The 26,339-nt window shown below is 38.9% G+C and overlaps 1 protein-coding gene across 1 annotated transcript in view; it reads right to left on the minus strand.

The window, feature by feature from the left end:
* Nucleotides 1-26,006, minus strand: part of BLNK (B cell linker) — a 93,535-nt gene extending 67,529 nt beyond the window's left edge. Inside the window, exon 1 of the mRNA XM_072626427.1 lies at nucleotides 25,730-26,006. Coding sequence (XP_072482528.1) covers nucleotides 25,730-25,776 — 47 coding nt within the window. The 5' untranslated portion in view covers nucleotides 25,777-26,006. The remainder of the gene's footprint in view (nucleotides 1-25,729) is intronic.
* Between the last annotated feature and the right edge of the window lie 333 nt (nucleotides 26,007-26,339).

The following is a 26,339-nucleotide window of genomic DNA, read 5'->3' on the forward strand; positions in this document are numbered from 1 at the left end:
ACTATTAAGTCTGTATCCGAGATTTAAAAAAAAAAAAAGAAAAAGGACCTATGTGTACAAAAATATGTACAGCAGATGTTTTTGTGATGGTGAAGAATTGAAAACTGAGAGAATGCACATCAACTGGAGAATTGCTGAACAACCTGTGGTGTATGATTGTGATGGAGTACTATTGTGCTATAAGAAATGATGAGCAGGCAGATTTCAGAAAAACCTGGAAAGACTTATATGAACTTACAAAGTGAAATGAGCAGAACCAGGAGCACACTGCACAGAGTAACAGCAATACTGTGCGATAATCAACTGTAAATGACTCAGCTATTCTCTGAAATGCCACAATCTAAGATGATTCCACATTGTCTTAAGACTCACATCCAGAGAAGGAACTGATGGAGTCTGAAGGCAGATCAAAGCATACTTTAAAAAAATACAACACAACTTTCTTTATTTTTCTTGAGTTTTTTTTTGGTCTGTGTGTTCTTTCAAAACATGACTAATATGGAAATGTTTTGCATGACTACACATGTATATCCTGTATCAAATTGCTTGCCTTCTCAGTTAAGGGGGTGGGAAGGGAAGAAGGGAAAACATTGGGAACTCAAAAATTTTTTTAAATGAATGTTAAAAATTTTTACATGTAATTGAGAAAAAATAAAATATTCAAAATATGAGGAAAAAGAAATATATCTTTCTTTCTCAAATATTAAGTTCCTTAGAGAATAGAGACCTTGTTTTATATTTATTTGCATCCCTTCAAAGTGTCTAGCACATACAGATGTTCCATGAATACAGCTGGCTGATTCTTTTTAGATCATAAATTTTATAATTAGAAGAAACTTTTGAAATCATAAAACTATAAGGTCAAAGACCTGAAAAAGCTCTCCAAGGTCATTTAATTCAACCCCCTCCTTTTACAAATAAAGAAACAGAGGTCACAGGAGGTGAAATTTCTTGTTTGAGGTCACACAGGTGGGTAGCGTCAGAAGTCATCTGACTTGATGTAGTGCACTTTCCACTGTACCATACTTCCCCCCTTCAAAAGGACATCTGAGGTGGGATTCAGCCTTTTGTTTCCATGACTCCAAATCTAGGATTTCTACCCACTAATCCATAATTTAAGAGAGGAAGTAGCTGAGCACCAGAAAGGTAATTTCTGAGATCACAAGTCAGGAAGTAGATTAGAACCATACTGCCAGATATGGTTCTCAGCATTCCCCCAGCAGTCAGACTGTTCTCAGCAGTCCCTTTCCTAGGCCACAGTTTAAAGATGGAAATCTGTCACCCTTTAAAAACTGTTTAGATTTCTTTTCCTCAAGGAGATCCTTGCTCTTACCCTGTTGACCACTTGATCAGCCTATCAAAATTTTTCCTCATCACTGGAGAATGTCACTATCCAGAAGAAGGCACTTACTGCCAGCTCCATACAGGAGGATTTCACTATATAATCCACACACCAATTATAAAAACTTCACAAAGATCATTTCCAGCTCAGATTCCTGGGGAATACCATCATCCCTTCCCCCTTCCAGCCACAGACATGCCAACTTAGCCCTCTCTATTTCCCATATCTGAATTCCTATCCATGACAAGGTAGTACAATTCAGTTTATTTTTCAAAACTTTTATGTGGACCCTTATCAAAGCCTTTAAAAAATCTAAACATAATATGTCCAATGATTTACTTTTGTCACTTACCTTCCTCAAATGAACATTCGTGCCTCAGTCAGAAATCCATTTTGCTTTTGCTTCATAGAAAGTTACAATTTCTAACTTTTTCCCCCTTTGGACAATAGCTGTGATTTCACTGATACAGAAACCTCCCAACAAATAAACTTCCTCTGACAATAAAGATCTGCAACTGTTTTGCAACTAATACTTTTTAGAAAGTTGCCCAAGGACACTGAGAGGTTGTGACTTGCCTAGGGTCACACAGTCAATATATCAGAGATAGGATTTTTAACCCAGGTGTTTCTGACTCAGAGGCTGGTTTTTTGTTATGCCCCATGGCTTCTCTTTTATTATAAATTATACATGCAAATAATCTTCTACCATTGATTGCCTGGACATGAGAATCATTTGTCTGTTGTTATCTAGGTACCCTAGAGCCCCCTAGGGATGACATTGGCCATCAGCCAAGCACTTGGCACAATAACGTTTATAAGGTCAGATGAGAAACTTTGATCAGCTTTGATCAATTTCATCCTTGAATGCCTTGAGAACTCTCTTCTGGACCCTGCTGCCCCAACACCGTGCTTTAGCTACTTCATTTTGTCAATTAAGTCTAGAACACCCTGTGCATTTCCTTCTATCTGATCTGGTGCCTCCAAAACGTCCACTTTTAAGAACTTATGCAAAGCAATTGAATTTCAGCACGTTCTTTATCTCTGAGTACTCACTCACCCAGTAATTAAGAATAATTCCCACACTGTACTTTGCTTCTCTTTAATCTTTTTGAGTCCTATAATTTATTTTTTGTTTTCCTCAGGCCATGTAATATATATATAATATATATATAGTAAACTTAAAAAAAATCCCACATACAATATACACAAAATGAAAAAATAATAATCTTATAAAAGTTCTCATAAACAGTCCTTTACTCCCCTCTTCCTCCCATTCCCCTCCCCCCAAAAAAGATGGGGTCAGGGCAGGATTTGTGGCTTTTTTTAAATGGTGAAGTAGAACTATTGGGTACTAATTTAGCACAGACTCAGTGAAACTGTTGTAAATTTATAAGAAATATTTTGAATTTTCTTCATCTTATTGCTAACCCAAGAAAACAATCTTTGTCCTCCAGAAATTGCCTTGTGTATGGGGTCTGTAGCTTTACATCTTTTGGTTTTGGTATGCTTATTAATATATAATATATTAATATTGAATATTAATATATTATAACATGTAATATATTAAAATACATCATACTACTTTCTAACTGGATTCCAACCTAGGTTGAAAAGTTTTCTTGTGGTTATTAGTGTAGTTTCAAACATGAAAAATCTTTTCTGCTTTCATGAAAAAAAATGGCAGAAGGGAAGGAATAGATCTCTTTGTAATGTTCTTCTTTGGTTATTACAAGGGCAAGGAATTCATCCAATCTTTCTAAAAACCTCTTTTATCATCCTTTTGCACAATGATCGTTAAAAGATCCCACTGATTCTCTAGTTAAAGAATCTGTTTTTGACTTTGAAATCAGTTGCAAGATGAATATCCAAGTCTATTCTGTAGCTGAATTTCTGGTTTGTGTTTAACCTGCCAGAATTTGGGGGCTTCCCTGGGCTCCTAGGTTGAGTCATCTTTCCAGTGTTTGTGAAGATGCCCTTGCTATAAACTTTGCTCAATGGGCTATGAAGAATAGTTTTGTTACTGTTCTGTGAGTTTTTCTTCTATACCCCCCCCCCCACCAAAACACTTGGTAACTGATTTTGAGGACACATTTCTCCTTGGTTCCCCAAACTTGAGCAGATCTGTGTTTTCATTCTTCCCTGACATAGACTGCAACCTAAATTATTTCTTAAGGAGATAGTTTCCTAGGCCCTGGCCAGGAAATTGCAAGATCTAAAGGTTTTTTCTCAATCCCACATGGGGGAAGGGAGGGAGACCTTGTTGTTTCCAGGAGCCCCTCCTTCCCATAGTCATTCATAGGCTCTTTCCTGAACGCCTCCTGTGTGCCATGCCCAACCATACTACAGGATACTGCCAGGAAGATGGAGGACTTAGCCCCAGCCTTGTGAGCTCATGTTCCAGCTGCTGGGGTGGGGCTGGACAATGGTGGAGATCTTGCTTGTAATGAAGTTTGCAGGTTTTTCCTGGTGGATAATTAGATGTGGCCAGAGTGAGCTAGCAAGAGCTAGGTGGTGGAGAGATACCTTTCTGGGAGGGGGCGGTGCTTGAAGATGTGTTCATCCTTGTATGTACCTAGTAATTTACCTGTTATCTCCCCCAATCAGATGTGAGCTCCTTGAGAGCAAGAACTGCCTAGCATATAGTAAGTACTTAAATGTTTTCTGATGGATAACTTAGCTAGAAGTGTCTTACTGATAAATAAATCCGCATTTAATTGGGTTAGTCCTTAGACAACCAACTGTCCCACAGGAAGACTTGCCATCTATACGTAGGACCTGGCAGACCTTGAGTCCTCCTGGTACAGCCTTCGAGAGGCCAGAATCAACTACACACTATATTGAGAACTTTTGTTGCTGAAGTTGGTGGTAGTAATGTGATTACTAGACAAATAGTTTATTTGTCTAAAAGTATGTTTTTATTGGACCTATCATCCCTTCTAACCAACCACCATGGCATAGAGGAGTTCAGTGGGGTGGGTTCTTAGGTGATCTTTGGCTACCTTAACATACATACAGTCTAGCATGGAGGACATATTCCCATTCCACTTTACTCTGTTCACTCAGTCAATAAACAAACATTTAGTAAGCCTTTAACTATGTGCCAGGCATTGTGCTAAGTGATGGGGATGCAAAGGCAAAAAACCTTATCCCTGACCTCAAGGAGCTTACATTTTAATGGGAGAAGACAATATGTAAATATCTAGGTAACATGCAAAATATATACTGTGTAAATGAAAGGGGATCATACCACATCTGGGGTGGGATTGTGTTCATATTTTAGGAAGATCATTGACAAATGGTGGAGCATCAGACGAGGGTGACCAGGATGGTGGAAAGTCCTGAGATCATTCCTCATGAGTATCAATGAAAGGGAGGGAAGGAAGGGAATAAACATTTACGTACCACCTACTTTATGCTAGGCAAGGCACTGCACTAAGTGCTTTTTTACAAATATTTTCTAGTAGGGAAGAAGATACTTAATAGAGACTTGATAGGTAAGTATTTAAAAGTCCGTTCTGTAGGAGGCAGATTAAACTTGCTCTGTTTGACTCCAAAAAAGCAGAACTAAGAGCAATGAGTGAAAGACATATAGAGACAGATCCATGTTAGGAGGAAAAACCCTTCGCAATTCTGTTGAAAGATGGGAAAATGTAGCAGCTACCTCAGGAGGTAAAGATTCCTCTCATTAGAGGTTTGCAAGAGAAGGCAATCATCCATTCTAGAGGGGGTTTTAGTCGAACCAGATAATGTCCTTTAAAGTCTATTCTGGCTCTAAATGTAAGATCCTCTGAGACATTCCCATTCTGAGAATCTGTAGTTATGGGGAGGGTTTTCTTTTATTTATTTTTCTCCTAGGAATTCAGAAAGTTTCTAAGTATGTTTGTGGATGGTGAAATTTCCTTGTGTCTTCTATAGAAGATTAACAGTTGGAGGAGTAAAAAGAACATGAGTTCTGGAGTCTCAGGACCCGTGTCCTAATTCTAGTTCTGCTATTTTATAGCTGTTGGACCTCAGTCAATTTATTTAATTCTCTGGTCCTCAGTTTTCTAATGTGTAGAAAGAGAGAGGATTGAACTAGATGATCTCTGAAGTTATTTCTAGCTTTAAATCTTATGGTCCTGTAGAGGGTGAAGGTCAGGGTTACTCTAGGACAGGGGTGGGGAACCTGGGACCTCAGACTCAAGGACAGGTCCTCAAGTGCAGTCCTTTGACCGAATCCAAACTTCAAAGAACAAATCCCCTTAACAAAAAAATTTGTCCTGCAAAACTTGGACTCAGTCAAAAGGCCACACCCAAGGACCTAGCAGGTCACACAAAGCTAGAGGCAGCAGGTTCCCTACCCCTGTTCTAGGAGATACCTACTGAATGATCCCATTATTTAAACCCATTTTCTTGGCATTGATGGCCTTCATCCTGGAACCATGGAGATGGTCTTGATAATGACCATGTCTTCAGCCAGATAGTCAGGCTGAGTTTCAGGGCAAGTCACACACACCTATAAAAGACTGCTTCAGGAAGCCCCCAGTGGCATCCCAAATTTGATGAGATTGTCACCTTAGGTAAGCCACTCCCAGGAACCTGCTCATCGACTAGCTAGCCACTGAGAGCCACTGCATTCCTCCTTACTTTAATTAGATACACTTACTTAAATAAGTCCTGTCATGAAAAGACAAAGTCTGGCTCATCATTTCGGCATTCTATAAAGAAACTATACAGAATCATAAGTTTTCCAACTACAGGAATTCCAGGACACTGTGAAATAGACCCATAAGTAATAATATTTCTAACACTATACTTTAGGAAAATTCTGACTAGAGGGAAATTGCTTTTTCTTCTATAATATGAATTTCTCTCATACATTCTGATCTGTAAAGGTATGGCAAATGACATAAGCACAGGTCCAGAGTCTGAAAAAAAATTGGCTTCCTTTAAAAGAAAAATCAGGCAATAAACAGGTGTACAAAGTATTTAGCTTGAAAGTTAGGAAACAAGCTACAGAACCTTGGACAAGTCAATTCCTCTTCTGTAAAATGTTAGGCTTAGACTAGATGATTGCTACAGCTCCTTCCAGCTTTGACATTCCCAAGTATAAATTATTTAATAAAATTGGAAATTGTTACCATTGCTCATGACTTAATTATCACAGTTGAGGATTGCTTCTCTTCCCGTCACATGTTTCATATGCAGGAAAGATTAAAGATCTTGGTCCCATAGATCAGAAGTAGGACCCATGGATAGAACTTTCAGAAAAGATTCTAATCGTTTGCTACTCAGTTGCTTTCAGTCATATCTGACTCTTTATGACTCCATTTGGGGTTTTCTTGGCAAAAATAATGGAGTGGTTTGCCATTTCCTTCTCCAGCTCATTTTACCGTTGAGGAAACAGGCAAACAGGGGTAAGTGACTTGCCCACGGTCACACAGCCAGTAAGTATCTGAGGCCAGATTTAAACTCAGGAAGATGAGTCTTTCTGACTCCAGGCCTGGCATTCTATCTACTGCACCACCTATCTGCCTGACTTCTAATAATTAAAGTTATCCAAAAATAGAATGAGTACCTGGTAAGTAATAGGTGGTCCATCAATGGAGGTGTTTAAAGAAAGCCTAGGTGATGTCTTGTTAAGCACCTTATAGACCTGATTCTTGCTTTGAGATAGGCTAAATAACTTGAAATCCTTACCAATTCTGCAGTCCTTTGACGTAAATAACAATAGTGTTCCTATAAGGTATTTTCGTATGATCCACAGACTTTTCATAAGTTGCCTTTTTTGTTGGTTTTTAAACTTGATACTTTTCCATTGTTTTCTTTCTCAATACTTTATTCTAGCCAGAGTTGCTAGAAGCTGAATGCCTTTGGTTTCCCCTCCCCTACCAACAGACTCAAGCTAACTGTGCTGTGATCCCATCTACAGAATGGCACACCCTGAAACAGTTCCTGTTCACTCCTGAGGACTGTGTCCAAAACATTTCCTTCCTGAAGCCTCTAAAGTCGCAGAACCTCCAACATTGTCTCCCATCTGGTCTTGAGTCCCTCCCTCCACATTTTGTCCCAATCACATTCTGTCCATCTCCGCTTACTTATAGAATTTGGTTTCACTAAACCAGAAATTCCACTCTAATATCACAATCTCCCAGGTTCAATGAACATTCCTAGAGTCTTTTATTTTATTATCTCAGCATATGCTATCTTTGTTCTTATGACACAAGCCTAGAGAAGTCTAAGAGTTTTTTTCAGACATTACTGTTTTGCAGGTAAGAGTGGAAAATGGATGTGATGATGAAGAGGGAGAGAGAGATGGGTCAGAGCTGGGATTTCATCAATATAATGAACTTCTGGTGTGGAAATTCTCTTTATCAATGAAGATCAGCAACTCTTTGCAACTCATTCTTTGAGTGTTGCCTGGGATGCTGAGGTTAAATGGTTTCCCAGTGCTCACAGGGCTAGTATGTGTCAGAGGCAGAACTTGGCCCCAAATCCTTCTAACTCGGAGGCTGTCTTTTGATCCACTGTGCTTTGCTTCCTCTCTATGTTACCTAAAAAAGGAACCTGCTTAAGATTTCCATTCTACTACTGCTTGTTGCCCTTACACACATGTATTCTACCAGGGTCCCCCAAACCAAATCTCTGTTCACATTTGATATTCTGGAAGCACAATGTCCCGTCTGGTACCCCCTTCCACAAAATCTTTCAAATGCTAGTTATGCAAATAAAATTCCAAAACCCAATGATCATCAACGAGCATCATTTATATGATAATTAAGAGATTTCACTGATTCTTCAGCTATATTCCTTCTTTTAAGACATTTAAAGTCTTTCCTCTCATTGGCCTTGAATGTTTTCACGCAGTTACTTTTTATTTAGTTAGTATGCACCATATACGTTGGCTCTTTGGGTGATGGCATGAGCAAGGAAAACAAGTGTAAGACGTGGTCCCTGTTCTTAAGGACTTCTAGGCTACGAACAGCCAAAATGCCTCTCAAAGCACAACATGAATGATACAAAGATGAGGAGTAAAACTAGTCACCCTGAATTCAGAGGATGGAGAGACTGCTTGATTGGAGTGAGCAGAGAAGATTCTACGGAGAGAAAAACTTAGCAAACCTCGGAAGATGATGCCAGTATGAGCTCTGTGAGCTAGGAGTGACTTGAGCTGGTCTCTTGATGGATGATTAAAATTCAGATAGGTTGTGGATAGAGTACTGACCCTGGAGTCAGGAGGACCTGAGTAAAAATCTGGCTTCAGACACCTACCAGCTGTGGGACTCTGGGCAAGTCACTTAGCCCTGATTACTGCCCCCCCCCCCCCCCAATTCAAATAGTTTAAAAGGAGAGCAGGATAATATTGCAAACTGCAGCATTGAACTTGAAGAATGCAAGATATCTTGAAGGGCAATAAATAAACCAGTTTGGCTGGAGTAGACCATTTGTATACAGGAACAACAGGAGAAAAACCAGAAAAATAGACCGTAGAATGTTTTGAATACCAGATTAAACAATAGAGACTTCAACCTGTAGGCAAGGTAGCACCATTGAGGGCTTTTAAGCAAGGAAATATATGACAAAAATGAGATATTTTAGGAACCTTAACCTGGCAGGAATATATGCAATGAATTACAAAGAGAAGATTGAAAGCAAGGAGTTAGGAATTAGGAGGCCACTTAAGAAGTTAAGACCATAAGAAAATATCTGTAGGAGAGAGGAAGTATTTGGATTGAGAAGTACTGACAATTATGGGAGACATTACAAAATTAAAGGACAAGATCATGGGATGGGGAGACGAAAAGCATGGCTGCAACCCAACAGTCCTATCTTCATATGAGAAAATAGACCCAGAGATTTGAAGTGATTTGCTTACATTCACATAAGCAATATGAGTTTGGTAACTGATTGAATGTGAGAGATGAAAGTAGAACACTAAGGGAAAAAAACAAACCAAAGAAATCACCATTCAAACCTAGGTGCCTTGGAGGAACCAGAATTCATGCCATAAGACTTGAAACTAGAGGTGTTTAGCCTGAAGAAAAAAAATTGAGATGTTAATAATGGCTGTCTTCAATTATTTAAAAAGTTGTAAGATATAAAATGGACCAGGCATTTTCTATTTATCCCCAGGGGCAGAAGCAGGGAAGGAAATTGTAAAAATGCAAATTTAGACTTAGTGTAAAGGAAAAGAAAAAACTTCCTAAGGATTGGAGCTATCCAAAATTGTAGAGGCCTGAGACATATGGGTTGCCTGGCCCTTACTGGGTGGAAGTCTTCAAATAAAGTCAAATTCTCCAACTAAACCAGAATCTCCTAGGGGACAAGGGCATTTTTTTTGGTATCTATCCTAGACCCTAGAACTAAATGTTTTGTTTATAGTGGCAGTCAATAAAGGCTTCTTGAATTATGTCAGAGGAACACTTTTTTCACCCAAATGACAAGTGAATATACAAGTTGATGTGTTCTGACTTTCTTCATTCATAAGCAATGTGGGAAGATCATTTGCAAGTTTTCCAGACATCTTTAAGCTTCAATAATCTGAGTGATGCATAAATTCATAACATGGGTAATCAGGCCCCAACTTTCCTCCAACCACCTTCCTCTCTCCCCGCAACCTTCTCTCACCTCCTCATCCTGGGCAAGTCATGTCTAGGATTTTGCTGAAATTCTCCAGAGAAGATTCAATTAACACAGTAAATACTTTCCTCTTGCCCTTTTTCATTGAAAGTATAGCTCTTTACCACTCAACTTGTCCATTTCTTGTCTCATTCTTGTTATACGACTGGCTCACCTCCCTTTCCAGTTACACATAACCTCAGTAATGTCTTTCACTAGCATTCAAGTAGTCATTAGTGACATATTGTGACCTGCTAACCCCTATCAATATACAAAACATCATTTTTAAGATAAAGTATTTGAGGAACTAACACAATGACAAGAACAACTGATTTACATGCTACTTCTTTCACTTAACAAACACTTACGTACCTACTATATGCAGGGTTAAGGGAAATAGAAACATTTAGATAAGATATGATTCTTAGCCTCCCAGAACTTACCATCTAGAAGAAGGTTAAGACACAAAGAGGCACACTGAAATACACATATTTACATAATAAATGCATAAGTGAGGTATGAAACAAAGAACTAAGGTCCAGAGGGGAAGGCCATTATGGATTAAGAAAGAGAGGAGTGATTTCATGAACGTGGCATTTGAGTTGGTACTTTGAAGGATGAGTAGCATCTTTACCGTTATAAAGTTCTTTACCTTACCTCATTTGATCCTTCTCACCAATCCTATGGAAGCAGCTAGAAGTATTATTCCCTTTCTACGGACAAGGAAACAGACTAAAACTTGCTCAGGTATTTTGTCTTTAAAATGGAGTCCTTTATTTGATAAACCATCGCTATCTTATAACATCCAAAAGAAAAGAAAGAAAGTCAACATCATCCCCATCTGCTGGAAGAAAGCAGAAGTTACTAAGAGCATGTACTAGAACCCAAACATGGTGGTGGAAGTGGAGGAGAAGGCTCTGAGCTGTGATAGTCCCTTAGGAATTTTGCCTCTTTCCTCCCCCTCAACACAAAGAGACTTTGCCTCTCATTCTTTTTTCTTCTTTCTACCCTTCCTTCACATACCATTTATATGAGAAAGGATGGAGAGAAACATTATAATGACTCATCTAGAACATTATGCTTTAAGATGCTGTAGAAAGCACATAAAGACTCCACAAACACAACCTGTCTCAGCTTGCTTTCCTCCTCACATAGAAAACTGTGCTACAGTCATGAATCTGACTGGTTGGTAGCAATGGAGAGCTTGAATGGGTGGTAGTTACCTCTTCTATAATTCTATGTGGAAGACTCTGCTTACTGTAGGTGCCCAAGTTAAATTTTTGTTCGTTTTTAAGGTGAACAACAGAAAGTTAAAGATAGACTTGATAAAGTTTAAAAAAAAGGAAAAAAATCTAAATTTACAGATTGATTTACAATTGACTCAGAATAGATGAGAGGGAAGAACTATCAAACAGAGACAACCTGGCATTTCTAGACAACAACAAAATATAAGCTTCTTAAAGGCAGAGGCTGCTCTGAATTCCCATTGCTTGGTATAGGATTTGTCTTCTTAAAGGAATGAAAGTAGTGTTATGGAAATTGAACTGAATTTGTCAGAAGGTACAGATCTACTGAACTCAAGATCTAACACTAGGTCTTACTTACATACTCACTGGGACTATGGGCAAATCACCTAAACATGTTAAACTTCTGTGTTCTCATGTGTAAAATGAGCACAATATTTGCTCATATTTCAAATAGGGCTCTTTGACTACCTACCTCCACAGGACTGTTTGGAAGACCAAATGAGATAACGTAAGGGACTTCATAAAAGTAATATGAGCATGGACAATGTGAACACAATGCCTGCTAATTTTTTAAAGCCCACAACATAAAAATGAAAATGAAAAAATAGCCTTGCTTAAAAACAGAAGCTATTAATATATTTCTCCTCACTAGACAGTTAACATATTTCCCATATTTCATATCCTACTGGCCTCATACTCAGGGCAACCCAGAAAAGAGTCAAACAGCCATGGTTCTGATCCTGCTTCTGACACCTGCAAATATGACCTCGGGTATATCATTCATGTGGTTGGAGATCTACAAGGTGAGGGTACTGAATTAGAGGATCTCGTAAGTTGCCATGGTTTTATCTAGATAATACATACAACTACTAAGTGTTATATGAATGTGAGTGATGGTTATTATTGAGTTCTGTAACAGGACCATTGTAAGAGCAAAGCTACAAAAGCCACTTCTGAGCTAGCTGTTGGACTGGGATCATTCAGCAATTAATTTCTATATGTCATGAAGCTTCATAGGCTGCTCTTTGCCTCCTCCCATGTAAATTTTAATCCAGAATCTTTGGAGAGAAATGAATCACAGGTGATTCAGGAGAATTACAGGTATTATAACAACCCTGAGGCAAATAATGGTTTGGGGCCGGTAGCTGTCTACTCTGTCTACTTAGAAGATCAGTTACTGAGCTAATCTATAATTGCCATCCTCTCCGATTACACAAACTCTTGTGGGTATGGTTTCTGAAAAATATAGAGTAGTATGATACCAAATGCTCTCTAAGTCAGCACACGATGCAAGTTTGAACTTAAAAATGCCCAAATAGTCTGGGATGCTGATTGAGTCTTGGGATCCAACACTCCATTAGGACTCCAAGCTGGTCAGCTGACTAGATTTGCCTTTTGAAAAGTGTGGGCCCTTGCATACATGCATGTGTGCATGTGTGTGTGTGCATGCGTGTGTGTATTTATCTAGAGAAAGTGAGCAGCATTAAATGAAATTGTCAACTAGAATGCTACATGGACCATGATGAGAAAGAAGAGAGAGGCTGTGTCCTCCTTTTGTCCTTCCACTTTCCCTCCATGTTCTTCTCTACTCATGTGGCTATACAGGATGAGTAATTCTTCCCCACAGAACTGTGGTCACAATGGCCCACATAGTCTGTGAAAGAAAAGGGTAAGAAATCTGACATTTCAAAGGCATACACATCACTGGTAGCTTCAAGACCCTCTTGCTTAAGGAAAGAATGGAGAGATGAGAATAGAGCCTGAGTTTTCTTCTCCCTGGGCAAGGTAGGATTGCTTAGAACACTTCTCTCTTTTTCACACATGTAGGAGAGAATTAGATGAACCAATTCTAATGTTTCAGCAAAATTTGCATAGTTTAAACCCAGCGATTCTCAATCTTTTTGTGTCATTCATCCCTTTGACCATCTGATGAAACCTATAGACCCTTTCTCAGAATGATATTTTTAAATAACAAAGTACATAGGATCCAATTATGTTGAAATAAAGAAGTAATTTTTTCCTATCCAAGTTCACAGACTCTCTGAAATCTATCTATTGACCTTATGGGGGTCCTTGGACAGCAAGTAAAGAATCCCTTATTTAAGCTGTTTTGTCCTTTTAATCTATGATCATTAAGCAACAGACTTGGAATAGATCATTTAAAAAAAAAATCAATTTGCACCCCAAATCCCAACCATCAGTATCAAAAAGGAATGTCACTGTTCTTGAAGGGATCCAGGTAAAAGAGTACATAAACCATGCACATTTAAATGGAAAAAAAAATTCAAAGTACATGCCCTGCTATGGAAGCTAATGCAACATTGCTTTGATATATATATGAAGGAGAGTACATTAGACAGAATTAATGAAAATCATATGCTATGTTTTTCCCACTTTGTTTTTTATCTGAATTCCCCAACCATCATATTACATGCAAAAAGCAGTTTTAGTTTTTTATTATGAGGCATTTCTACCTCTAACTAGAATTTTGTCACTGGCTGAGGTGCCTTTTGTATTCTTCAAGAATCTTAAAGAATTATTTGAGGTAACCCACCTCTCCCCCCCCCCCCCACATAGACATACACTAATTTGCTTTTCATCATAACAATGAATTTTATTTGCCACCTGCCTTGGAAATTTCAAAGATGCTTAAATTAAAAAGAATGGCAGAGAGAAAATTGTCAATGTATATCAGCAAGTTAAATACCATCCTGACTAGCTTCATTGAAGGGAGAACAGCTGAAACACCCAGAAATTTATAGGAGCCAAAATATAAGGAAGGAGCCAGGGGCAAAACCCATCAGTTCAAAAATCTATACACAGAAGCCCAAAACTTAGACAATAATAATAATAACTAGTTAGCATTTATATAGCATTACATTTTGCAAGGTGCTTAATGGAAATGATTTTATATGATCATTATAGCAACCTTGTGTAGCAGGTGTCATTTTTATCCTCATTTTACAGATGAAGAAACTGAGTCTGAGAGAGGTTAAGTGATTTGCCCATCGTCATAAAAGTTTGCAAATATCTGAGATATAAGAAAGAGGAATGAGAAGTTCCAATGCAAAGAGGCAAATCTGACCTCATAGGTAACACCAAGATCTGATGGGATGAAACCTGTAATTGGAATATGGTTCAGAATTTGAATACGTAATTCAAATGAATCACAACAGGTGTATTCATATGAGGAAAACAAGGAATGGGAAATGGGAAAAGATGATGGAGAACATTTGGGTGAAAGTAAATGGAGGGAGAAAGAGAAGTGACTTTGTTGTCCATGTACACTACAAACCCCTGAGACAGAAAGAGGAAATAGACGAGGAGCTTGGCACGGAGGAATGACGCAGTTGTGATGGAAGATTTCAATTACCTAGACATGTGCTGGAACTCTCTGACAAAAGCAGAGCAAATAATAATTTTTAATTTGCCTTAATCATTCCATTATTCAAAAAGTGGAGAAATAAACAGGAGGAAATTGTGTTCTATGGAACTAGTTTCTATGGTTGAAATAATGAGAAGGTATTGACCACTCTCTCCCAGAATTTGTGATCGAAAAGAAAAAGTAAATCAGCCTAACATGACCCCTAGATATTGTTTAAAAACAACAACTTATTTCAAAGTAGATGGATAGGTAGGTCGCCTGGAATAACATGTTTCAGGGAAGGTTAATCTCAAGAATGAAATTCTGAAGACAGAAAGGAAAACAATTCCCGTGGGGAGGAAAAACAGGAAGTGCCTGATGAGACCAATGTGGATGCACAGGGAACTCAGTAACCAACAATTTTTTTAAAAGAAATGTAAAGGGGAAGGAAGCAAGAACAAGAAACAAAAAGATGGATATAAAAATAGTGACAGGAGCGTTGAAGTTCCTGAACTGAGGCTGGTTTGGTCAGTTATAAAATTTGTTGTTTGTTTATTCTGTTTTTAGTTACAGAAGGATCAAATGTGAGAAATGAAAGAAAAGATAGGACTCACTGTTTGGCTTGTATGGAATGAAATTAACTGACAAGAGTGAGAAAACAGAGCTGCTCAATACTCATTTTGTCCCCATTTTCTTTGCCAAAAAGAATCTATATGATGGAAATGTTAGAGCAAAAATGGCTCACAGAAAATTGAATATCCAAGATGAAGAAATCTAGAGAGATAACAAGACAATCAATATAAATCAATAAATCGGAAGGCATAGCCAGTTGCACGTGGTAGAATTGCAGTTTTATTTGCAATCATCTTTTTTTATTGTACTGTGTTATGGAAATACTTGTTTTGTTCTGTGAATTCAAAATAAAATAAAATTTTAAAAAATAAAAAAGAAATATAAATGCAAGAAATATCGATAGGAACTTATTTTTAAAAATAAAGAAAATCAGTGTAAGTAACCAACAGCCAGGAGACTGAGTGACCTTGATTGAGAGGCATGGTTCTAGCCCAGTCTTGAGTTTCTTACATATATCATTTAAGAGCGGAAACCCTTCTGAAGGCATGAGCTCCAAAATAAAATACATAAAAGACTTGTGGCTGGCCTGGAACCATGCCTTATACTGATTTTATGGCTGTCGTTCTAGATTCCTGACTCATTCTACTTTAACTTCTAGTAATAGTGAACTTCTTACTCCTCCCTGGTCTTGGGTAATGTTCTCTGTTTGTGGACTGTCAAATTGCTCTCCCCCTTGGATCCAGTCTTCTTGTGTCATGCTTGGCCACAATCTTAGTGGCTCCCAGCTTGCCTTGACTCTAGCAGGCAGGAGTCCCCAGACCAACTCAGGGTCCCCCAGCTTTGATTTGCCTAGTCTCTATATCCTGCCTCCATGCCATTCTCTGCTACCACTGGAGGAATCCCTCGGGCATAACAAATCAAGTCATTCTCCTCAGGTGTAATGATTGGGAGTAGTTCCGGCGCCATTGTTAGAACCAGTGGTAGAAGCGGCATATGGTGGAAGGGAAGGAAAGGGACCTGTCTGCTACTGATAAAAGAGAAAAGAAGTACACACACACACACACACACACACACACACACACACACACACACACATACACACACACACCTTTTCCCTGGAAATAGTACTCTACTCTCCCCTTTTCCACATATCCTTCAAGTTGCATGACATCCATCTATACAATATGACTTTTCTTCTTTAAGGCTGCACATGACATTAATCTTAACCAGGTTTAAAAACAAAAAACCAAAAAAAACCTTTTGTGGTAGGGGCACAAGCAATACAATTTGTCCTGAATTCCTCTAGGGACAGAAGAGTACTGCTTGTGAAGAGTAAAGATCCTCTTAAATCAAAGAGGCAGTAGGACTTCTGGAGAACAGACTGGCAGGAGAAGGCCAGCAAACTCTTGGTGAGGCTACTACACAATCAGACAGCCACAGTGCTAGTACTTAGAAATAAGGAGGCTGGGGCAGGGAGAAAGGGAGCCTAGGTCAGAAGGAAGAAAGATCTGATGGCATAAATAGGCCCAGGTAATCCCTCTGCACGTCACCAAACATCTCTTTCACTCCCTGCTTCTCTCCCATAGGACCCATTGCCATATCGTTACAGGAGCCACAAGAAGAAGCAAATCTCCTCTGGCGATCTAGTGATCAAGGTTCCCTAGGTTTCCATACTAGCAACAGCTTGCTTGTGAGTCATCTACATTTGGTCATTTTGATTTTTGTTCTGTTCTCAACAACTGAGGGACTTCTCCTATGTAAAAGTTGGGGGCTCTCTTCCTCATCTGTGTCTCCTTGGGTTCCTGGACCACACACACTAGTCCCAAGGCAGAATCTTGTGCAGGGTGGGTTCTTTTAGGAGAGGCCCTCATAGTCCGTGCTAGTGGGGAAGAAAAGGGGTGAACCAAGACATTGACTGGAGCTATTCAGATTACAGTGGTCATGAGGTTATGATCAAATCCTGCAGGAGACTCCATAAATAGAACATAAATCTGATGCCACGGGAGTCTTCCTTCCACTGGGAGGAATCCACACTTAAGGAAGTGAGCAATTGCCCTCTACTTCTTGTGATCCTGATATGACACTTTCTAAAAAAAAATTATGATGTGAATGGACAATAAAACTTAAGAAATGCCATAACTGTTTAGACCAATGGTCCACAATAACCACTCTGACCGTAGTATCAAGGGAAATTTTGCAAAAATTTGTTCTTTATCCTATTTATCCCTAAGTATTCCTCCCTTTCCTTAACATAAGCAGTAAAATAGAAAGCCTTGTAAAGCATAAATCCATGGGTATATTCAGAACACTACATACTTCTCTGGCCTCCATGAGAAAGACAACTCAAATGATCGGGGTGATCCAGGGATTTCTGTATGTGAACAGACTAAGGGCAATCAGAGTTTTAGGTTGAAGAGTACGGAAAGCTACAGCCTTAAGGTTTGTAAGAGTATGGTGGTAGATAGAGCAGGAGAGGTACCAAGAAAGTAAATTTAAATTTATTTTCTCAATAGTAAAATATAAAATGAAGAGAATCCCTGAAGAGTTTGAAAGTGCCAGCCTGAAGGCAAAGGAGGACAGTATTGTTGCAAAGGACATTTATGGAATTTGTTAGCCCCAAGAGGTGGTACAAGGGAAACTAAAATAGCTTCATAAATATTTGTCTGATTTACCCATAAATATTATACCTCTTGAGTGATTAAATATATTATGGTTTATTAATCTTGAGAAGCATACTCATGCTGGATTGAGAAGAAGGATTCAGAGCCCAGAAGGTTTGGATTAAAGTCCTGTCTCTCTCACAGACTAGCTATATGACCCTGGCAAGTCACTTAATTTTTCCAAACCTCAGACAGTTCTCTAAAGCCCCCAACAGGGATTAGCAGAAGGAGTTTTTCACTACACCAATGTAATCATGAAGCTGGTTTTAAAAAACAGTCAACATATTAATTCAATGAGCTATCATACCATTAAGACTGATGAGTACAAGAAATCTGGAAAAGACTTTCACGAAAGAGGGCAAAGACAAAAAAGTATAACTAGCAATATAATTCATGCCTTGGTAGACTGCATTCTGGACTTTCTCTACTTTGCCCCAGAAACCTCTTCAACCTGGAAACTAACTCTAACCCTGCAATTCACACGTTGGCAGTACCCACCAGTCCCAACGGCCTCTTCCTCTGATTGGATACCTCCTCACAGAACCTCCTTTTAAGGAGAGCGTCCAAGTCATCTTTGTTATCATTCCTCTCCAGACTGTGCCTCACTTTCTCTCCTCTGCTCCCTTGTGAGATTCCCACCCCCAGTCTTAAGGTTTCTTTTTATGTATTGTCCTCCTCTATCAGATTGTAAGCTTCGAAGGGACATCTCTCTTTCTCTTTCTCTCTCTCTCTCTCTCTCTCTCTCTCTCTCTCTCTCTCTCTCTTTCTTTCTTTCTGCTTGTATTTGAATTTCCAACACTTAGCACAGTGCCTTGCACATAGTAAGTACTAAAAAATCTGTTTGTTGATCACAAAAATGGAGGGCACATAAACTTCCACATCCATGGAAGAGGAAAAGGGAATGAGAATAAATAGAATTCTGATGGGAATGTTTTGAGGAAGTGAATGAGAAGTCATACTTTCGGTTGAAATTAACTTAAATGACAATAGTTACCAAGCAAGTTTAATGGGATGCTTAACATTCAATTTTTAAACAAGAGGTTTAATAATAAAAGTTATTTTACAGAACGATTCCTACCCTTTAAGGAGTCTGGAATGCTGCCTGGAGTGATTACTTCACTTTAGGCAGCAATCTGCAGGGACTCCTGCCTTAAACACTTTCTCTCTAAACTCGTGACCTTGCCTTTGCCCAAGAGCAGGATTCTCCGCCATTTTCTGCTCCAGGCCCAGTCTGGTGGTAGCTTCCTGAAGTTTGTCCTTTGTTAGCACAATCATTTTCATTACCTGAGAGCCTTATCTGCAAAGTTAGAGGCCATTAAACTCTCTCTTCTGGATCAGTTTTGCCAAAGTGGAAGAAGTTAGACTATACTGTTGGCTCTGGGGCAATTACACGAGTTGTATTTAGTCGATGCTTATTGATCCCTAACATACCTGTTTCTAGGTTTCATTAGTTCCTAACCAGGACAAAATATTGCCCCAATCCTACATAATACTTTCAGTTTTCTTTTCTTCTTAAGTCATACTTTGATGTAGATCCTTGTCAAAGTATTTTTTTTAAAAATATAGACATTCTTTTCCACGAATTTTTCTTTATCTGTGTATATTTCCTTCAAGTAACTCTCAATAACTACATTAGACTTCTTTTTCTTTTTACAGAGTAAAAAGATCAAGAAAATTCCAGCTGAGCCTTGAATGTCCAGCTCACTTGAGTTTTTAACTAAACATAGCTATGATAATGCATATTTCATACAAAAGTCTCCAAATTTATTCATTATAAATCACACTGAATATGAGTTTTACACTTTTTGGACATTTTGAATTAATCTGGAAGGGAAATACTTGTCTATTGGCTCAACAACCAGGCCTTCTCTGTGCCTGTGTATTGACTTTTGTAGTATATATAAATACCTTTGTTTTGTATCCATGGATAAATACGTCCTTGAGAGGTGAAACCATCAGCGTGGATCTGCCCATGCACCTGTCACCATGTGTCCTAGGAGGTGATGTCATGGCCCCAGATTTTTTCCACGAAGAAGTTTCACTCATGGTACAAAACCTGCCCAGGAAAGCTCCAAAGCTCTCTTCACTTCAAAGTCCCCTCATCCACACTGAAGCCTTCTGGGAGACCCAATTCCTTTCTCATTCTGTGCCTCTTCCCCTATGTCCTTCCCATCTTTTCAGTTCTGCTAAATGTACCCGTGGGATGGTACCCACCATGAGTGGCATTCACCACTACTCTCTATTGCTAAGGTCTAGAAGAAGATCTTATGTAGGCTTCTAAAAAGCTAGCACTTTGCTAATGATTATTTATTTTACTGCCACCATGTGCTAGCAGGGGAGTTTTTATGAAACATACTGGTACACTTGAGACTTGTATGAACACAGAGAAAACATGCCAGTGACTCAATGGTTCATATCCCTAAGCAAAAAATAAGTTCTTTATTAACCAATAACAAATTTTAAAACTGCCAATTTTTATGTATAGATGTATGTATAGAGAAACTATGCAACATGATGTTTAAAGTTATTGGCTTCATTTTCATTTACTGTAGTCATTTTATTATAATTGAAATCCATATAGTACATTTAAAGTTGCAATTCTCACCCCCACCCCCAAAATTAACCTCCTTTGAACCTCATAGCAACCCTGTGAATTATGCTAGGTACTTGAGAAACTATTTTTTCTCATTTCAATGAGGAAAATGAGGCCCTGAGAAATGAGAATCATCCCTCTGCCCAAAGGACTCTTTTCATTGTCTGAAAGGGGTCTGGAAATAAAACAACAAACTGTTCTCTCTCGGCACTGTCTTTCAGAAAGATTCAGAAATGATTTCCTCAACAAATCTGAATTACTTAAGGAATATACTCACTGCTAAATTAGAAGTTAGCATGCTCACTTCAGGGATATCCATACCTTCTGTTTGCACTGATATACTTTTCTCTCCCAGGGCAATATGGTGTATGACAAGGACTCTGAGGATAGACTTGGAAGACCTAGTTTCAAAACATACCTCTGCTACTGGCTACCTGGGCTTTTGTGTCCTCATCTATGAAATGAAGGATTTAGGCAAACCAATCTCCAAAATTCTCCTGGTTCTACATCCAGGGACTCACCATATCTCTCTTTTAGCCCCCCCTAGAATTCTCTTTTGTCTTTTCACACATTCACACCTCTTTTTACACATTTAATATCTTACATTATCTAATTTATAGTGGACTCATTCATCTAAGCAAATATAATAAAATGTCTACCATATTAAGTTTCTTCAATTGTCTCATCTTGTTTATCTGCTTAGCCAAGCTGTTTGTTTGTTTTGGTTTTTTTTTTTGTTTCCTCCATGACAGAGACATATATTGCCAAACGTTCTGTCCCTCCTCTCATATCTCAGGGTCAACCTCAGAAAGAACTCTCTGCTATACTTTCTTTAATTCATTAACTTCTTCTGTGCTAGGAGACTGGGAAAGTTCTCAGGTGCCCAGTAGGGGCTTGACCCTGCACACAGTTCCATCTCCCAATTCTGGGCATTTTCACTCACTATTCTCTATGCCTAGAGTACTCCCCCTTTTCATGTCCACCTCCTGGCTTCGTTCAAGTCCCAGCCAAAATGCCACCTTCTACGGGAAGTCTTTCTTGACCCGCCCTTAATTCTAGCATACTTCCCTCTGTTGATTATTTCCAATTTATCCTGGATATAGCATATTTGTACTTATTTATTTGTATGTTGTCTCCTTCATTAGACTGTGGGCTACTTGAGAGGAGAGACAGCCTTCTGCCTTTTTGTGTATCCCCAGATCTTAGCCCAGTGCCTGGCACATAGTAGGCACCTAATAAATGTAGATTGACTGACTGACTGTGGCAGGAGAGCAGAGAACTGTAATTATGTCTTCAGTATAATGGAGGAGAAGAGAGGCACTCCTTCACTGCCATTTCTCCTCTATGCATAATTCTCTCTCTTCACTTAGTTTTCTCATCTTCAAATTAGGGGCACTTAGATCACTTACCTACAAGGTAGATGTAAGAGTGAAGTGAGATCATATGTAAAAAAACATCCTAAATGCCTGCTGTTAGTATTGGCATTCTCCCACTCTACTTCCTTAATGGCGCCAAGAAAATCATGATGGATGCAGAGAGGAGAAAAACAAATTTAATTTTTATCTAGGTTGGTTTTCCTTCTGTCTGATCTTAGAATAGTCATGAATGCCATCTCCCTGTTCGGGAAATGCCCCTCCACTTTCCAACAGATGATTTCATTATGTGACCAGATCTACTAAGTTATCATGGAGATTTTGTGAATTTGGTCTAATAATACTAGTCACTGTACCCCAAAATTCTTGCATTATTTACCCTGAATTAGTGATATACTAGATCCTATGTAGATTGGACAAGCCTCTTAATGTCACCATGCTTTAATTTTCCTATTTATAAAATTGGTAGACCACCAGTTTTCCCTAATTCACAATGACATTGAAAACTAACTCTTCAAAGCTGCTCCCAGAGGCCTCCAAAAGTAGGAATATCATTTAATAGGCTCAGCATTTTATCTGCACTGTTTCCTTACTTGGCAAGTTATGAGGAAATGAATGGATACAATAAACATAATGAAATATAAAATGGATGGAAATAGGTAGACATGTCCCAAGCCTTCATTTCAAATGAACATGAACTCTCAAAGGGTTCTTAATTCAGCAAAAATTTTAAAAATCATTTGTGAATGATGTGAGAACAGATAAAGCACATTCAATAGCATGTTTACTCAATCACAAGTGACCATATTTCTATCATATACAATATCTATCTATTTAGCCATTTATCATCTAACTATGAAGGCCTACAATGTCTATAGTGGTCTCCTAAGTGAAAAATTCAGGTCAAATCCAGCTTATGTATTATTCACAATAGAACTACCATTTACTACACAGGGCAGCTAAGTGGTACAATGGATAGATTTCTGGGCCTGGAGTCAAGAAGACCTGAGTTCAAATCCAGCCCTAGATACTCACTAGCTGTATAATCCTGGGCAAGTCACTTGGGGCAGCTAGGTGGTGCAGTGGATAGAGCACCAGTACAGGAGTCAGGAGGACCACAGTTCAAATCTCACCTCAGACACTTGACACTCACTAGCTGTGTGACCTTGGGCAAGTCACTTAACCCATATTGCCTCATCCTGGGCCATCTCCAGTCATCCTGATGAATATCTGGTCACTGGATTCAGACGGCTCTGGAGGAGAAATGAGGCTGGTGACCTGCACAGCCCTCCCTCACTCAAAAAAACCCAATAAAACAAACGCCAAGTGTAAGTCATGTCATCATTTCTCTGATGGCATGGTCTTCTTCAGCAATGAAGGATGAACACACACACACCATGTACTACCCTGTAATCTACAATAACATATCTTCCCTTTTCCACTCTGTAATCAAGCTAGACCTTGTATTTGAAAGGGAGGGCAGGGCACAAAATGGTAGAGATTTAACGCCTTTTACTTAGTCTCTTATCTGAATTCACTGAAAAAAACCCCCACCAGTGATTGCTTAAGGTAGCTCTTGAAATCCCTCATTCATTTCAGAGACATCATTAAAGATGATTTCTTTATATTTATCAGGGCTTATCTAATCTCACTGGGAAATATCTCTCACATCAATGCTTGTCTTTTTATTCTCTCTGCTGCTACTTTAGTCCAGGACATCAAAATCTCACGGCTAGATGACTATGACTGGCCACCCAACTAGGTTCTCAGAAGTTATCACCCAGCGATTTATCCCCCAGGCTAAAACCCACATGCTGCCAGGTTAATCTTTTCTCCACTGTTCAACAACCTTCAGGGACACCCTTTTGTATACAGCAACTGTGGCCCAACCTTATAGTAAGAGAACCCCTTTTTAATATTAAAACATTTTCATGGATCCACACGACATTACTATTAGCATCCACTGACTAAGAATATACACAATGATGTAATACTAGTGCTTAGTGCACACAGATTGGGGTCTGATAATTAATAGCTTCCCAATGATCTGTAGGCCATACAGCCTGGGAACCACTGGCATAAAGGGTAAAGTCTAGATTCTCCATTGTTTTTCAAGACTCTCTGTAATTTATCCTTACCCATCTAGTCAACCTTGTCTCCTACTATTCTCTAACTTGAACCCTCTGGAAAGGTCATAAGGTCTTATTGTCCAGCAAATACTTCATGTCCATGCCTCTGAACATTTTGTTTCAACTTCCCAGCATTCTCTCTCCTTCCTCTTTTCCATCTAAATCCTCCTTGTTCCTTAATGTGCGACTCAAGTGCCACCTTCAGGAAGTTTTTCTTAAACTTCTTCAGTCCATTTCACATTGATGTCTACTTTCTCTGAAGTCTGACAAGATTCTCCATCTGTAACCTTCACATTTGCATCTAATCCTCCCTTGTATGAATTAATCAATTCATTTATGGCTTGTCCTTTTAGTGAGAGAATAGGTACTATAGAGACTTACGTTTATTCCCTCTTCCTTTCCCTTCTCCCTCCCTTATTCTAGGATTCTGTTAGCCTATAGAAGCTTTTCTGTAATTACTATTGAACTGAATTACTGTCATTACTGAATCAGTATTTAAGAGACACAAAGGTCCTCCATAGTCCTAAGAACTTCAGAGAAGTCCTACTTTTATTGAATTGCCATCATCAGCAGTAATGACTATTTCTCTTGTGTACATCAGAGCATCCCTAAGATGGGAGGAGGAGGATTTCTAATATGTAATTTCATCATAAAAACCCATGTGAAGTTTGCTAGAATACACCCCTCTTTAAAATGCCTTTCTCTAGAGCCAAACTGTAAGCAATAATTAGTGAATTGCATTGATGTTAAAATATCCTTATATAAAAGTTTTTAAAACCAAAGCTTGGAATTGTCTTTTCCATAGTCCAGAAAAAATTTCTATCTTTCAAGAGACCCATTTTTACTACATCAATTGATGATATTTGGACTTTAAAAAAAAATCAAACACTACAATAGGATTTTGCCTCCCTGATTTTACTTAGAATGGTGTGATGTAGGAAAAACTACCTCTAATCCTAAAATATATGAATATGTAAAGAGTCTGTAATTAAAAGAAGGCAATCCATCTATGATTTAGTACTAGGGAGTTGCATGAAACACATGGAGGATAAGTGACTTGCACAGGGTCATGAGGTTGATAAGTGTTATAATTAGAATTTAATTCCAGATTTTCATGATGCCAGGCCCATTTGACCACATGATCTCTATCATCCTAACACATGTGTAGAATGTATCCATATCTGGACTCATCCAACATAGCCCACAATCTAGCCACAGAATTACAATCATCATTATAAAAAAACCAAACCAGAACCAGTGAGTGAACCTCTAGCAGAATTTCTTGGAATCAGAGAGCGTGAAAACCAGCTCTTAAAAAGCGCCTAAGTCTCTTTAGCTTTCACTTTGTGCTCTTTGTCTTCTTTTGCTTTTAAAGTGGCCATGGACTGAAGGCCACTTAGCAGATTCACTTGGACAAAGATGAAAAGAAACCAATGTCAATAGAGAAGATAGGTAGGAAGAAAGCAACATGGTAGGTAGAATAAAAAAAAAAATAGGAAGAAAATAATGTAGATAAACTTTTAAAAAGATAGGTAGGAAGAAAACAGCAAAGAAACTTTTTAAAAAGATAGGTAGGAAGAAAATAGACATGTAGAATGAAAAACGATAGGAAGGAAACAGCATAGATACAACAGAAAAAGATGAGCAGGAAGAAAAAATAGATAAGGAAGAAAAAACTGCCAGGATAAAAGAAAAAAGGAAGAAAGAAAAGAGAAAAAGAAAAATGGAAAAATAGCAAAAAAGAAAAGTAAAAAAAAAATAGGTAGAGAGATAGAAAACTTTTTCCCCTATGGGATTTGTCACTGTCTTTAGATAACAGGACTTTAGTATCGGGACGAGCGAAAACTTACCTCAGCTTCTGCCCAGCTGGCACAGCTATCCTATTAAGCCTCTCCATTTTCCTTTCCTTTTCCCAGTCACAAGGTGAACCAAAACCCCTCCAGGGGCAACATTAGCCTGTCTTGACACGAACAGCAAGGGTGGCGGAGAGCCTCTGGTTAAAAGAGCCAAGGAGGAGCCCGGGGAGTCTAGCCCGACAGTGAATGCGAGTCCCTCCGGGAGCGCTCCGCTCCGACTCTAGGAGAAGTAAAACTGGCTGGAGCACACTGGCAAGTTTCATGTTTCTACACAGTCATGTGATCTCATCAGCCTTGCCCACTCACTTGGCATGGTGTAAACTTTAATTCTGAAACTGATTGGGCATGCAAATTTTCCTCCGGTTGTCTTCCTCCCTCCCTCCCTCCTTCTCTCTCCCTCTCATACACACTGAGATTTGTAGCCAGAGCTGGGATCTGTCTGTTTGCTGGTCAGCACTTCTGGGCACTGAGGCTCTGCTGCGGGAAATTTTGGAGGAGAATGCAGAAGGGGCTCTTCTGGTGGAATGTCAGAAAAGTCTTGAGCAGGAGGGAACCTCTGGTTCCACTCCCTCCTGTTACAGTGAGGACATTAAGGTTCAGAAAA

Source organism: Notamacropus eugenii, chromosome 1 (genome assembly GCF_028372415.1).
Source record: "Notamacropus eugenii isolate mMacEug1 chromosome 1, mMacEug1.pri_v2, whole genome shotgun sequence".
In the NCBI taxonomy this organism is placed as follows: Eukaryota; Metazoa; Chordata; class Mammalia; order Diprotodontia; family Macropodidae; genus Notamacropus; species Notamacropus eugenii.